This window comes from Gracilinanus agilis, chromosome 1 (assembly GCF_016433145.1).
Source record: "Gracilinanus agilis isolate LMUSP501 chromosome 1, AgileGrace, whole genome shotgun sequence".
Lineage (NCBI taxonomy): Eukaryota > Metazoa > Chordata > Mammalia > Didelphimorphia > Didelphidae > Gracilinanus > Gracilinanus agilis.
The window spans coordinates 719,365,210-719,377,339 of NC_058130.1; the positions used below are offsets into that span (position 1 = coordinate 719,365,210).

At 50.7% G+C, this 12,130-nt stretch overlaps 1 protein-coding gene across 1 annotated transcript in view; it reads right to left on the reverse strand.

The window, feature by feature from the left end:
• NFIC (nuclear factor I C) overlaps positions 1 to 12,130 on the reverse strand; it is a 220,706-nt gene that overhangs the window by 11,260 nt on the left and 197,316 nt on the right. Inside the window, exons 9-12 of the mRNA XM_044671380.1 lie at positions 10,018 to 10,133; positions 8,578 to 8,784; positions 7,603 to 7,762; positions 5,104 to 5,189 (exon numbers count right to left, since the gene is read on the reverse strand). Of these exons, the coding sequence (XP_044527315.1) occupies positions 5,104 to 5,189; positions 7,603 to 7,762; positions 8,578 to 8,784; positions 10,018 to 10,133 (569 nt within the window). The remainder of the gene's footprint in view (positions 1 to 5,103; positions 5,190 to 7,602; positions 7,763 to 8,577; positions 8,785 to 10,017; positions 10,134 to 12,130) is intronic.

Here is a 12,130-nt window from a genome sequence, read left to right on the forward strand (position 1 = left end):
TCATCACTCCCTTTCATGTACTCTACAGTTCAGCCATACCTACTGGCTGCCTTGCTCTCCCTCCCATATGCCTGACATTCCATCTCTCATCATCACTATGTGCTTACCCAGGCAGTGCCCCCCTGCCTTGAATGCATTCCTTCCTCATGCAAAGCTCAGTTCAAATACCATCTTCTATGGGAGGCCTTTTCCTGATCTCCCTAGACAAGATGCTGAAGCCTCTCTCTCCAATTACCTTGTATTTATTATTTGTATAGCCTTATATGCATATGTTGTTTTCCACTGTAGAATGTAAACTCCTTGAGAACAGAGATGGTTCATTTTAGTCTTTGAATATCCAGTGTCTAACACAATGCCTAGTACACAGTAGGTGCTTAATAAATACTTACTGATGAACTAAAGTAACCATTGATCTCATACTATCAGGTCCCAAGGCAACCTGTTTCATAATATGATAGGATACACTAAACATTTATTAAGTGTCTCCAAGGCACCAAGCACTGTGCTAAATGCTGAAGATCCAAATAAAAAGGAAGTCCTGGCCTTCAAGGGGTTTACAATTTGGGGAGGGGAGGGGTGCAAAACACAAAAGGAAGCTGAAGATGAGAGGTGTCACAGTTCTAATTATTAAGATGTTGGCCTTACATCCACCCTGTGTTCATGTGATTAGAAAGACAGCAAAGATGGGGCAGCTAGGTGGCTTATTGAATAAAGAGCCAGGCCTAGGTCCTGGGTTCATACACTATCCCTTTTCTTTCCTGCCAGCTATCCTCCTTCCCATCTCTCCTGAAATCCTTTTGTTGGGGAATTAAGACCTAAGCCTTTCTTAGCCCTAGATAGTGGTACCCCAGTATATGTGAGAGAAGAAGGGACAGGGCCAACATGGAAGGGGCACATAATCACAGGCTCTCTGTCCCTCACTACCCTCTATAGCAGGGGTCGGCAACGTATGGCTTTCGAGCCATATCTGGCTCTTTTGAGGGCCAGATATGGCTCTTTCTGCAGGAGCCATAAAGTCCATTTTTTTTTTCAGGCACTGTTACAGGAGCTACACTGTGAGCACTGAATGGCTCTCATGAAATTACATTTAAAAAAATGTGTCGTTTATGGCTCTCACAGCCAAAAAGGTTGCCGACTGCTGGCCTAGGGGGTAGAGACCACTTGATCCCAAACTAGGCTGAGTCAGCTGACCAAAGGAGGGCCAGGCATGAATATTGGGTAAAATAGGACAGCTTAGAAGGAGTCACAGAATCACAGCCCTAGGAATGACCCCCAAATCAGACCAATTTCCTCAATTTCAAGATGAGGAAAGCTAGGGACCCAAAACAAAGAGCAGCACCTGTAGAAAGGGGATTGGGAGAAAATAGAGACACCCAACCTTAGGTGTCTCAGTCAATACTATTGATGATTATTAGATGTCCTCTGTGGCCCAGAGGATGTATGGCCCCTCTCCTTGCCTCCCCAGCATACTCCCAGAAGCCCATGGGAACAAAATGTTTTCTGTTTGTTTGTATTTCACCTCTTGGAGAGGTATATTGGGTAGAGAACTGGTCATGATGCCAGGAAGACCTGTGCTCCAGTCCTGCCTCCGACACATACTCATGGTATGATCTTGGGCCAGTCACTTCTGCTGCTCCAGGTGACTCACCAAGACTATAAGTTGCAGAGAAGGTATTGGTAGAGGGGAATTTTGTTACCTAGGGGAACCCTATACCCATGAAATCACTGGTTCGCTCCCTATCCCTACCCTTAGGCTTCTGCCAGTTGCCTTTCCTTGGGTGGTACCTAAAGGTACCAACCTTACTTAGCTTGCAAACTCCACTCACCTAGGCCACTGAGGCAGCACAATCCCTCACCCAGTGGACCTCCTACTTATCCCTCCCTACAGGCATCTTGACTTTATGGGAGTGGGAAAGAAGTCAGCTTTGGGGAATAAAGCAATTGAGTCATTCTAGCCAAGTGAGGGAGAGTTTTTTGGTGGTTCATTTGACTGTTTCAAAGGCAGGAAGAAGTCCCAAACTCTGCTGGGGAATAGGCCAAGTTCATTCTGTCACTTCTAGGGAGAGAGACAGAGTGTGAGCAGCATCTATGGGGTTTGGAAAGGAGTTTGGCTGAGAAAAGGAAGCTCACGGAGTTTCCCAGGGGCATATAAGGCTATGGCCCCTTCATAAACACATGTGCAGAAAGCCCCAGGGAAGTCCTCATGGCAGCAAAGGAACCCAACATCATACTTCTCTAAGGCAGGTCCTGATCTCCCTGGAGACCCAGGAAGTCAGGTGTAGACAGCTGCTGCCTCTAAACCTGGTGACCTGGCTCTCACCCCTTGGCACTGCCCCTGTCTCTTTGATTCTGATTTCCCCATTAGAATTACTGCCAGATGGGCTATGTCTGGTTTCTGGCACACTGAGCTTTGGGAACCCCCATGGGCTGGCCCAACGCTATTACTAATGAAGCCCTTTTGAGGATGTTTGAGATGGGCCTGGCCTAAACCATTAGATAGAAAAGCCCTTTTGTCCAGATGTTAGGGACTGATAGGGAAAGCTGTTCTTCCTACCTAACGTCCCTGATGAGCCAAGAAACATAAAACTGGGGCCCAACTAGCAGCCAGTTGCTGGCCCTTTGCCCCTGTGGCATTTATGGAAGCAGAGATCTGTCAGCTTTTGTGAAAGGGGAGCTGAGCTCACTTTTAGAATGTGGGCTTCTCCCTTTGGGGACCTGAGGTTTTAGAGGTAGGCTCAGTGTCTCCAGCCTCAAAACATCCCTCCACAAGCTTCTAACTCTTTGTAAATACAAACTTCTACACAAAAGTCCATATGCCTTAACCCTTTCCACTGGCCCCTATTCATATACACCAGGGTGTGGATAAACAAAACATCTTAATTCACTCATTAATAAATGTACTTGTCCTTTGAAATCTTTGCCCAACATTTACAAGTTTCTAGACTTTACTTATAGACTGAGTCCTAGAACACAGAGTGCCAGATCTAGGAGGGCCCTTTTGCACACAGAATAACAGAGCAAGGAGGAATCTTAGAGGACAGAATGTCGGCACCAGAGGGACCTTAGAACATAAAATGCTGAAGCTGAAAATGACCTGAGAATACAGAATATCAACATTGGAAGTGACCTTAGAACCTAGAATATCAGAGCTGGGAGGGACTTCAGGGCATAGAATGTAGATCTCAGAATGCCTTTAGAACAGAGAACCTAATAAAAACTCAAATTTCTATCGTCCTTTCAAGTTTACAAGATCCTTTCCTGCTCCCAGCCCTATGAGATAGGCAGTGTAAGTACTACTGTCCTCATTTTCTAGATGAGGAAGCTGAGGCTCAGGGAAGTTAGTGATTCGCCCATATTCTCACAGCTAGCAAGTGCTGGGATCAGGGTGCAGAACTGCTCTCCTGATGACAACAACCCTTTTCCCATCGCATGGAACTTGCTGGGACAATACTTAAAACTGAGAATAGAATGTTAAAACTGGAACGGAGCCAAATATGACACCTAGAATGTCAAAGCTGGAAGGGACCTTCCATACCAATTGCTTTGCCTTCCTCATTTTATAGATGAAGGTCCTGGAACCCAGGAACACAAAAAAAATGATTTACCCAAGGTCACATGGAGCCAGAGGCAAAGCTTGGAGCAGAATCTGTTTCTCTTGTCTCTGACCTACTGTTTTGTTTTTTTTTTCCACTCCCATACTGCTCTCTAGCTATAAACTGAGGCTCAAGAAAAGGCCTTTGCTCAACAAGTCCCCTCCTCCCCCACCCTTTACCCCCCCTCCTTAGCTCTGGGCAAACACTCTAATCTTGCCTGCCAGCTGTATTCCCTCCTAAGGAGGGAAACTGAGGCATGATGTTCTAGAAATACAAAAAAAAAAAAAATCAGATTCTAGGTCCTTTTCACTCCCTGCCTTAATGGTTTTAACATCCATTTCATAACATAGCACTTTCCTTCCTGTTCTTCAGGAGTCTCCCGTCCTGGTTATTAGCACACTGGATCTGAAGTCTGAGGACGAGTTCGAATTCTGACTTTTGATACTTATTAACTTATAATCTTGGATAAGTCACTTTCCTCTACTGGGAAGAGGTTTCTTTATCTATTAAATCAGGAGGTTGGACTAAATGAGCACTAGCTCTAAATTCTATAATCCTATGATCTGTCTTCTGGTCCCACATGCCCATACGAGTTTGCCCAATGCCCAGCTTTAGTTTGCCATCTGGGCAAAGCTGGTTATATGGAGTGGTTCATTCTAGTTTCTTCATGCCTCAGGCTACAATTTAGCAGGAGGGTAAGTTGGCCCAGTCCCTTCCTCTGGGTAATAATAATAATAGTGCTAATAATAGCAAATATAGCTACAGAGCATCAAGGCTTACAAAGAGCTTTCCTCATAACCTCATGAGGCAGGCATGGAGAGTAGTCCTTTCTCCATTTCACTGTCCGAAGAAACCGAGGTTCAGATGCGACTCATCCAGAGTCAACCAGCTAGGAAGTGTTGGGACCAGAATTCAAATCCAAATCTCCTGACTCAAGTCCAGTCAGAACTGAGGGGCGATAGCCTCAGCCTACAGTCTCTTCCCTTCCCAATGCACTAGCATATTCCCCTCTCAAATGTAGCCATGTGCTCCCCAAGTCTGAAAGAAGGTGGGCAGAATTCCAGAAGGATCCCAGCCAGGTGGCACCCTCGCCCCAGACCTGATTCGATGGGGCCAATATAGAGTAACGATGATGAAAATGGCAAAAAGAAAAGCTTCCATTCCTAGAGCCCTTTCAGGCTTACTAAGTGAAGTGCTAGCTTGTAGTACAGCCATTATTCCCCCCCCCTTTCACAGAGGAGGCTACTTGGGCCCTGACGTTGTCTTTCTCTAGGTCACCCCGCAGCTAGTGAGTGACAGAGACCCCAGTCTGAACTCTCCTGGCAATTAGTCTAGGCGTGTGTCTACACGTGGCCAGCTGTTTCCCCAAGCTCCGAGAGCCCAGAGAGATCTGAAACACAGAAACTGGGCGGTGGTGGGGCTGCTGAGCCCCAAAGGGAGACAGAAGGGAGCTGACCCACATTTTCCACCCCAGACCAGGTCCTCCCTCCCAGGCCCTCTCAACTCTTACCTGTGCCTGATAAATCCCCCCTGGATCCCTTGGTCCTAATCCCACAAAGGGACGGTTTGCAGGGGGCGTGCTGGGCGCAGAGTAGGCTGCGGGAAGGAGAGAGACCAAGAGCCCATTAGTGGGGGTGCGAGGCTGAGAGCCCCTCTCAAGGCCATGCAAGCCCAGCTCTCTCTCTCTCTCCCAGGCTGCTGGGGAGTCAGCTGTCCATCCCCAACAGTGCCTAGGATCTCAGTCTCCCCAGGCTCAGAGTCTAAATTTGGACCATTTTATCTGGTGGTACAGAGAAATCCCAGGCTTTGACAGAGAACTTAGCCGAGGGGATACCACCCCCACCCCACCAAAGCGCCCTCAATCTGCCCTCTCGGGAGGGGAGGGCGAAGAAAAAGTGGGTGGGGAGCGGGCAGTCACCTTCCACAACGCCACCACGTGGGACATGCTAGCATAGCAACCATTTCCCTCTACCTCCCTATCCATCTAGGAGACCTCCTGGGTCAGTGAATGAGAGAAGGGCGGGAGAGAATAAAAATTTCATAATTCAGAACTACTTGTGAATTATTCAGTTGCTTCCCTTGCCCACCCATCTCCCTTCCCCCTCCCTCTCCTCCTGATGCCTGGCCCTGCATCCCTCTCCGGGCTCTATGAATAATTGAGTGCATTTTATTTATTAATTTTCCTCTATGCAAGTGCATAGGGATGAGTGTGTTTGCATCCACACATATATTTTAATATAGGCGATTAAATTTCATCGGTGAGTAAATAATTCACTCCCGGACGCTGCCTGGGGAGGCCGGCCTCAGACAGGCTGGGACCAGAGGTTGGTGGGACAGATTGCGGGGGCCAAGGTATTGGAAGAGGATGTCTGAAAGCTGGGGGCAGGGCGGGGGGAGAGCTGACACTAAGGCTTTTGTTAAGTCTGAGCAGAGCCAGGATGGGGCTTGGTGAGGAAGAGCAAGAGGCTGCCTGGCCAAGTAGGTGGGAAGGAGGACGGATGGGGAGGTGGGAGACCTGGGGCATGACATCACTGCACCACCTCGGCCAAGCCGCGGCCCCTCCCTGGGCCTCAGTTTCCTCTTCTGTAGAGCAGAATGGCACACAAGATGTAATCCTTACGCTCCAGCTCTCCTTCCCTCCCTCCTGGTGCTAAGGTTCTGTCCTGAGGTCCCTCTCCGTTCTGTGTTCTGAGTTCTCTGCCAGCTCTGACATTCGGGATCCTGAGGTTCTTTCCAATGCCAAGATTCTCTGTCAGGGTCTGCCTAGTCTAAGCGGGAGGCAGCCCAGCACTGGGAGTCAGGAGCCCGAGGCTCGGGTTCTAGAAGCGCAGAGGCCGCACCTCATTCTCCATGCTCTACTGAATCTGTACTAGATGTGATTCATCCAATCCTGGGGAGACCTCAAGGTGGGGAAGGAAACTCCTTTCCTTTGTCCCAGTGGGAAGCAAAGGAGACAAGGGCAGCTTCCTGAGGGGCTGGATGGAGGGAAGCAGATGCTCGTCATTCTGCGGCAGTGTCGGGGGAGTGTGTGCCAGGAGGGGCATAGTTCATTTGGAGCTGGTTGACCTTTCATTTCATTAGTTGTCGATTGAGAGTATGACAGGAAGCCCCCCGGGAGAGCTCGGGGGAGTGGAATGGAGTCTGGGGAGGGGATTGGACAGAAAAAGTAAAGGGGGGACGGGGCCTGGTGTGGAGTGACCAGATGGTCCTGAATAGGCACACTGGGTAGGGTGTGGGGTGGATTAGAGGACTCAAAGCTGGAAGGGACCAGAGAAGGCAGAACATGAAGTATAGCACGATGAAACTGGAAAAGACTCCAGAATACCAGAACACAGACTGTCAGAGCTGGAAGGGAACACAGAACACAGACCATGGGCAGAGAAGACCTTAGGACACAGAACACAGAATGTCAGACACAGAACACAAGACATCCAATGGAGAACCAGAAGGTCCTGAGTGACCGCCTAGTCCAAACCCTTGGTTTACAGGTGGAGAGAAGTGAGGCCCAGAGAAGTGAGGCCCAAGCTTTGTCCGAGCGTGCCACACGAGGGTGTACACACACCAAGCAGATCAGTGGCAGAGCCAGGACCACCAGAACCCTGGCTCCTAGACACCTGGGCAGCGCTCCTCCTCACACCGCTCGCCTCTGGCCTCACCCTTCCCTTCCCTGCGTACCTCAGCCTTGGGATTGTGGGGAAAAGAGGAGGGGATCAACTGCAGTGGTATTTGTGACGGAGACGCCCGGCACCAATGGGGCTGAGACCCACCAAGCTCATTCTGCCCGAGTGCCTGGCCATCGAGATGGGCGGACGGCTCGACCGGCTACCTTCGGCACCCTGCCCCTGCTGGCTACTGCCCGGGCCCTCAGGAAGCTGAGAACTCCTGGGTATGACTGTGAGCAGGGCCGAGGGGATGGGGAAGGAGGGCTGAGCTGTCAGGGAGAAGGGAGGGGTGCCCGGCTGCGCTGCGCTGCCCACCCTGCCCCGGGCACTGCTTCCCTCACGCTTACTGGGTGAAGTCGGCGATGTGGTTCCTCCCTCGGAAGTTGTGGTGGTAGATTTGGTGTCAGGGGAGATAGCCAGCCGGGGCATGCCTGGGGGCGGTGGTGGTGCCAGCATCTGGGTGGAAAGGTAGTGACTGGGCATTTTGACTTGACCACTTCCATTTAACTGGGGGGAACAGAGAGACAAAGTGGTTAGGGGGGAAGGCAGGGGAGCCCGGGGGGAAGGGCGGCAGGAGTCACACGGGCCTTGGCCCGCCTCCCCCCAGGTGCCCGGGGCTGTCCCCCTCCACCTCCTGCTGCTGGCACTGACCATCCCTGGCATTGCCCACGTTTGGTGCCTGTAGGCTTACTTGGTCCTGCACCCTCACGTCACTGCCTGCCTGAGCGTCCTGGGCCCTGAGTTCTCTTTGGGAGGTGCCCAGGGCCAGTGGGGTAGTGGCAGGGCAGGGAACTTGGGCATTATGAGTTTAGTGGGTCTCAGGAGGAATTCCCTCTCAATGTCACAGACACTGCTTCAGGGGTATATTCACAAGGTATAAAAAACTGGGGGCAGGGCTGAGGGGTGCACAGGCAAGAAGGAGGCTGAACAACGAACCAGTGGGCCGCTCTCTCTTCCCTCACACTATCACTACTAATACAACAGTTCACTCGACGGTCACAGCTCAGATGAGGTGGGAACCTCCCACCAGCCCTATGTAATATGAGGGAACAAGCAGGGTAATGATTCTCATTCACACGGTACAGAAGAGACGACTGACTTTCAGACGTGAAATGACTTGTCCAATGTCACACAATTAGCGTCAGAATGGAGACTGACAACCCAGGCCTTCCACGTTTAAGACTGGTGCTTCTCACACTAGAGGCGCCACGCCCGGGGCTCCCCAGATTAGTGGCTCCCTCCAAACAGCCCCACGCTTCCTCTCTTCCTCCAGGCTTCTCTCCATTCCTCCCTCCCCACCACTCTCACCCCCTGGTCCTTACCGGTCCTGGCTGCTGATTGGATGGGTCACAGGCCAAGGAGACGAGATCTTTGAGGGGGTCCTGGGGGTTGAGATGAGGCGGGTATCGGATGGCAGTGTGGGGAAAGTAGGTGGAGGCCGTCTGGGGTATTATAGAGGTGGTAGGGAAATGCAGCGCAGAGGAGGGGTGAGGGCTCCGGGTGATACCTGAGGAGAGAGGGACGGGGCCCTCAGTGCTGGCTCTCAGATGCATGGCCAGCCTGCTAACCAGAGAAGACTCAGCCTTGGAAAGGACCTCAGCCTGTCGCCTAATCCAACCCCAACCAGAAGCAGGAACCTCCTCTATCCCGGACCAGACAAGTAACCACCCAGTCTCTGCTGAAATGGTTCCAGCTATGGGGAGTTTGCTCACTGCCTCTCAAGACAGCTCCTTCCACGGCTGGGCAGCTCAGATCATTCAAGAATTCTTTCTGCATACAGAGCCAAATTTGGCTTTCTGGAGCCTCTCCCCAATTGGTCCTAGTTCTGCCCTCTGAGGTCGGGCAGAGGACATCTAACCCTACATCCCGGGGGGGGGGGGGTCATGTGTGATTGATTTGGGTCTTAGGGACAGAGCAGACTGTCTGGGGCTTTTGGGCTGGATGAACCCTAGGATTCTGGCCTAGACAGGACCTTAGAGAGCTTCCAGTCCAACTCCTGCCCTTGGCAAAAGAGGACACTATGACCGCTCAAGTCCCACATGCACCCATACATACAAGTGGGTGGTGACAGAGGCAAGACTTGAATGCAGGTCCTTGGCCTCCAGGTTTTCCACCCCGTCACACTGCCTCTCACGAGGCATGGGGCTGATCTGCAGGGCTGGGAGAGGTGGAGTGGGCAGAGACAGAAGAGATTCCCAACCTCTTCTTCTGACCTTTGGAGAAAATCCCACCTCAGAGAGGGTAAGCAACTTGGCCCAAGCCACCATAGGCAAGGCAGTCCAAAACCAGGTCTAGAGCCCAGGTCTGAGCTCATCCCCAGCTTAGATTAGACTGAAGCCTTGGAGGCTCTAATAGGAGGGATCTGAGTCAGATGAGAAGAAGGGCTGCGCTCACCACCCATGAAGGAGTGGAAACCCAGGAACTGGTTGGAGGGTCTGACATCATTTAGAGATTAAGGGGAAATGGAGATGGCCCTCTAGGAATGGCTTGAGCACAGGCCTTCCTAAGGCAGAAAGAAGGTGAAGATGATCTCTGTTGGGTTGGGGGATCTGGATGGTTCTGGTGAGGGGCGGAGGCTAGAGTTTAATTCTTGTTTCAATTATCCTTTGTTGAATCTTTCAGGTTATCTAAGAATGCCATCGTATCAGGAGCTTTATCTTTAGAGCCTGATGCCCCCCATGTACTGTAGTTTCCCTCTTTGGCTCAGGCTTGCACAGGCCCAGGCTCAGCCCTTTGGGGTACACCTGCTTACCGCTATGCACAGCGATGACAGGCCGGTGATGCTGGGTGTAGCTGGAGAGGCGAGGTGAGTCCTGAGGTGATGGGCTATTGAAGGGGGACTTGTCCATCTCAGTCTTCTTCACTGTGGGTGAGATCCCTAAGGGGGGGGAAGAAGAGAAGGTCACCTAAAAGGCCACAGATTTGTGGGGTGAGGAGGCTGGGAATGTCTGTGGGGGGAGCTGGGAGTCTGGGGTCTTGTCCTAGGAAGCTGAATTTTGAGGCTCTGCAGACCTGCCCATGTTCCACCCATCTTCCCTTTCCTAAGCAATGAGTGCTGACTATGTGCACAGCAGTGTGGATAAAGGGCTGGCCTTTGAGGGAAGGAAGTCTTCGCTCAAGTTCTACCCTGACTCATACTAGCTGTGTAGTTGTGGGCAAATCACTCAGTCTCTCAGGACCCCAAACAATTCTCCGAGACTCTAAGGTACAAATGAGATTCGAAGCTGCACACACTCCACACCAGGAATTTCCCAGGACCAGCCTCCCCCCCCCCCCCCCCCCAAACCAAACCCATGCTAAGCATTCTGTGTGTACTGAAAATGCAAAGACAAAATGAAAACCAAATCTAGCCTAGCATTCTAGCTGGGTGACCCTGGAAAAGTCACCTAATCCTCTCTGCCTAGCCCATGCGGCTCTTCTGTCTTAGAATTGCTACTAAGATAGAAGGCAAGGCTGTAAAAAAAAAAAAAAAAAAAAAAAAAAAAAAAAAAAAAAAAAAAAAAGACAAAATGGAAACCAGTCTCTGCCCTAAAGGAGTTTATATTTCACTGGGAGAGGGAGGGACACAGCATCTAATTAGATAAATGCAATCTAATTTGAAGGGAAAGTGAATGCTGATAACTCCTGGCCTCAAGAAAGGCTTCTGCTAGGAAGCAGCACCTGATGGGACCTAAAAGAAGTGAAGGATCCCAAGAAGCAGCAATGAGGAGAGTGAATTGTTGGGTGTGATCTTATTCTCACCAGCCAGAGGATAAGTCCTCGCGGGGGGGGGGTGCCACTGAAAGGCCCAGGTGACACCACCATCATTTACAATCATTAGCCTGTAAACTCCAGGGCAGGACTGCCCGTGGCCCCCTTTTTTTGTCCCTAGCACTCTGTGTGGAGCCTGGCACACAGTAGGCACTTAATACAGGCTTATTGATTAACTGAAATTAGACTAGAGGATCTCTAAGGCCCCTTCCAGCTGAACTCAAGAATCCTTTTCGCTTTCCCACCAGTGGGAGCTCTGCTACTTCCTAGCTATACGGCTTCACCTCTCCCGAGCTCAGTTTCCCTCTTGATAAAAGGGGGCCTGCGAGATAATGGGCACGAATGATATAGGATATTAATGCTGTAACAGTAGTCGTCATCGTTACCATAACAGTAGTTCAGCCTTGCTCGAACTCTCTCCCTAGCCTCCCCTTCACTCCAGCTAGAGCGGAGCTTTTCCTCTCAGCAGAGTCGGGGTGGCAGGGGCTGGGGGTGGGGAGAACATCCTGGAATAGTCCTGTGGCTGCCATCATCTCTCCAGGCAGGCTCCGAGGGCCATGTGGCGCTATGGTAATGAGGTTAGACCTCACTCAGACACACACTTACAAGGATTTCCTAGAACATCTTGTTCGGGGATTGAAATAGCTACGTCCTAGTGGCTCGGGCCCAGACCCTGGGGCTGGGATGTCAGCTCTCTGCTGTGGCCCTGAAACCTCTCTGGAGCAGCAGAATTAGGAAGAAGGGATGGAGAAGGGTTGGCGTCCAGAACAGAGCATGTACGTTGGGTGAAAATTTTCTTTTCATTTAACCGAGTCAATAAATAATCAATGAACACTGATTCTATGCCTCCTACATCAAGAGGCACATTTGACAGATGGGAAAATTAAGGCCCAACCAGGGACGAGACCAGTGAATTTGGGCTTAAGTCTCGTCCCTCCCACTTACTGCTTGTGAGAAGTCACTCAGTCTTTCCACACCTCAGTTTTCTCCTTGAAGGAAAGGGGCCGGGATGAGATGACCTCTCTTTCAGCTAGAAGTGTATGAATCTAATAATAATAATTGTTCATGTTTTTACAACTCATTAAGGTTTGCGAAACTTTCTTCACATAAACTATCCCACTTGAG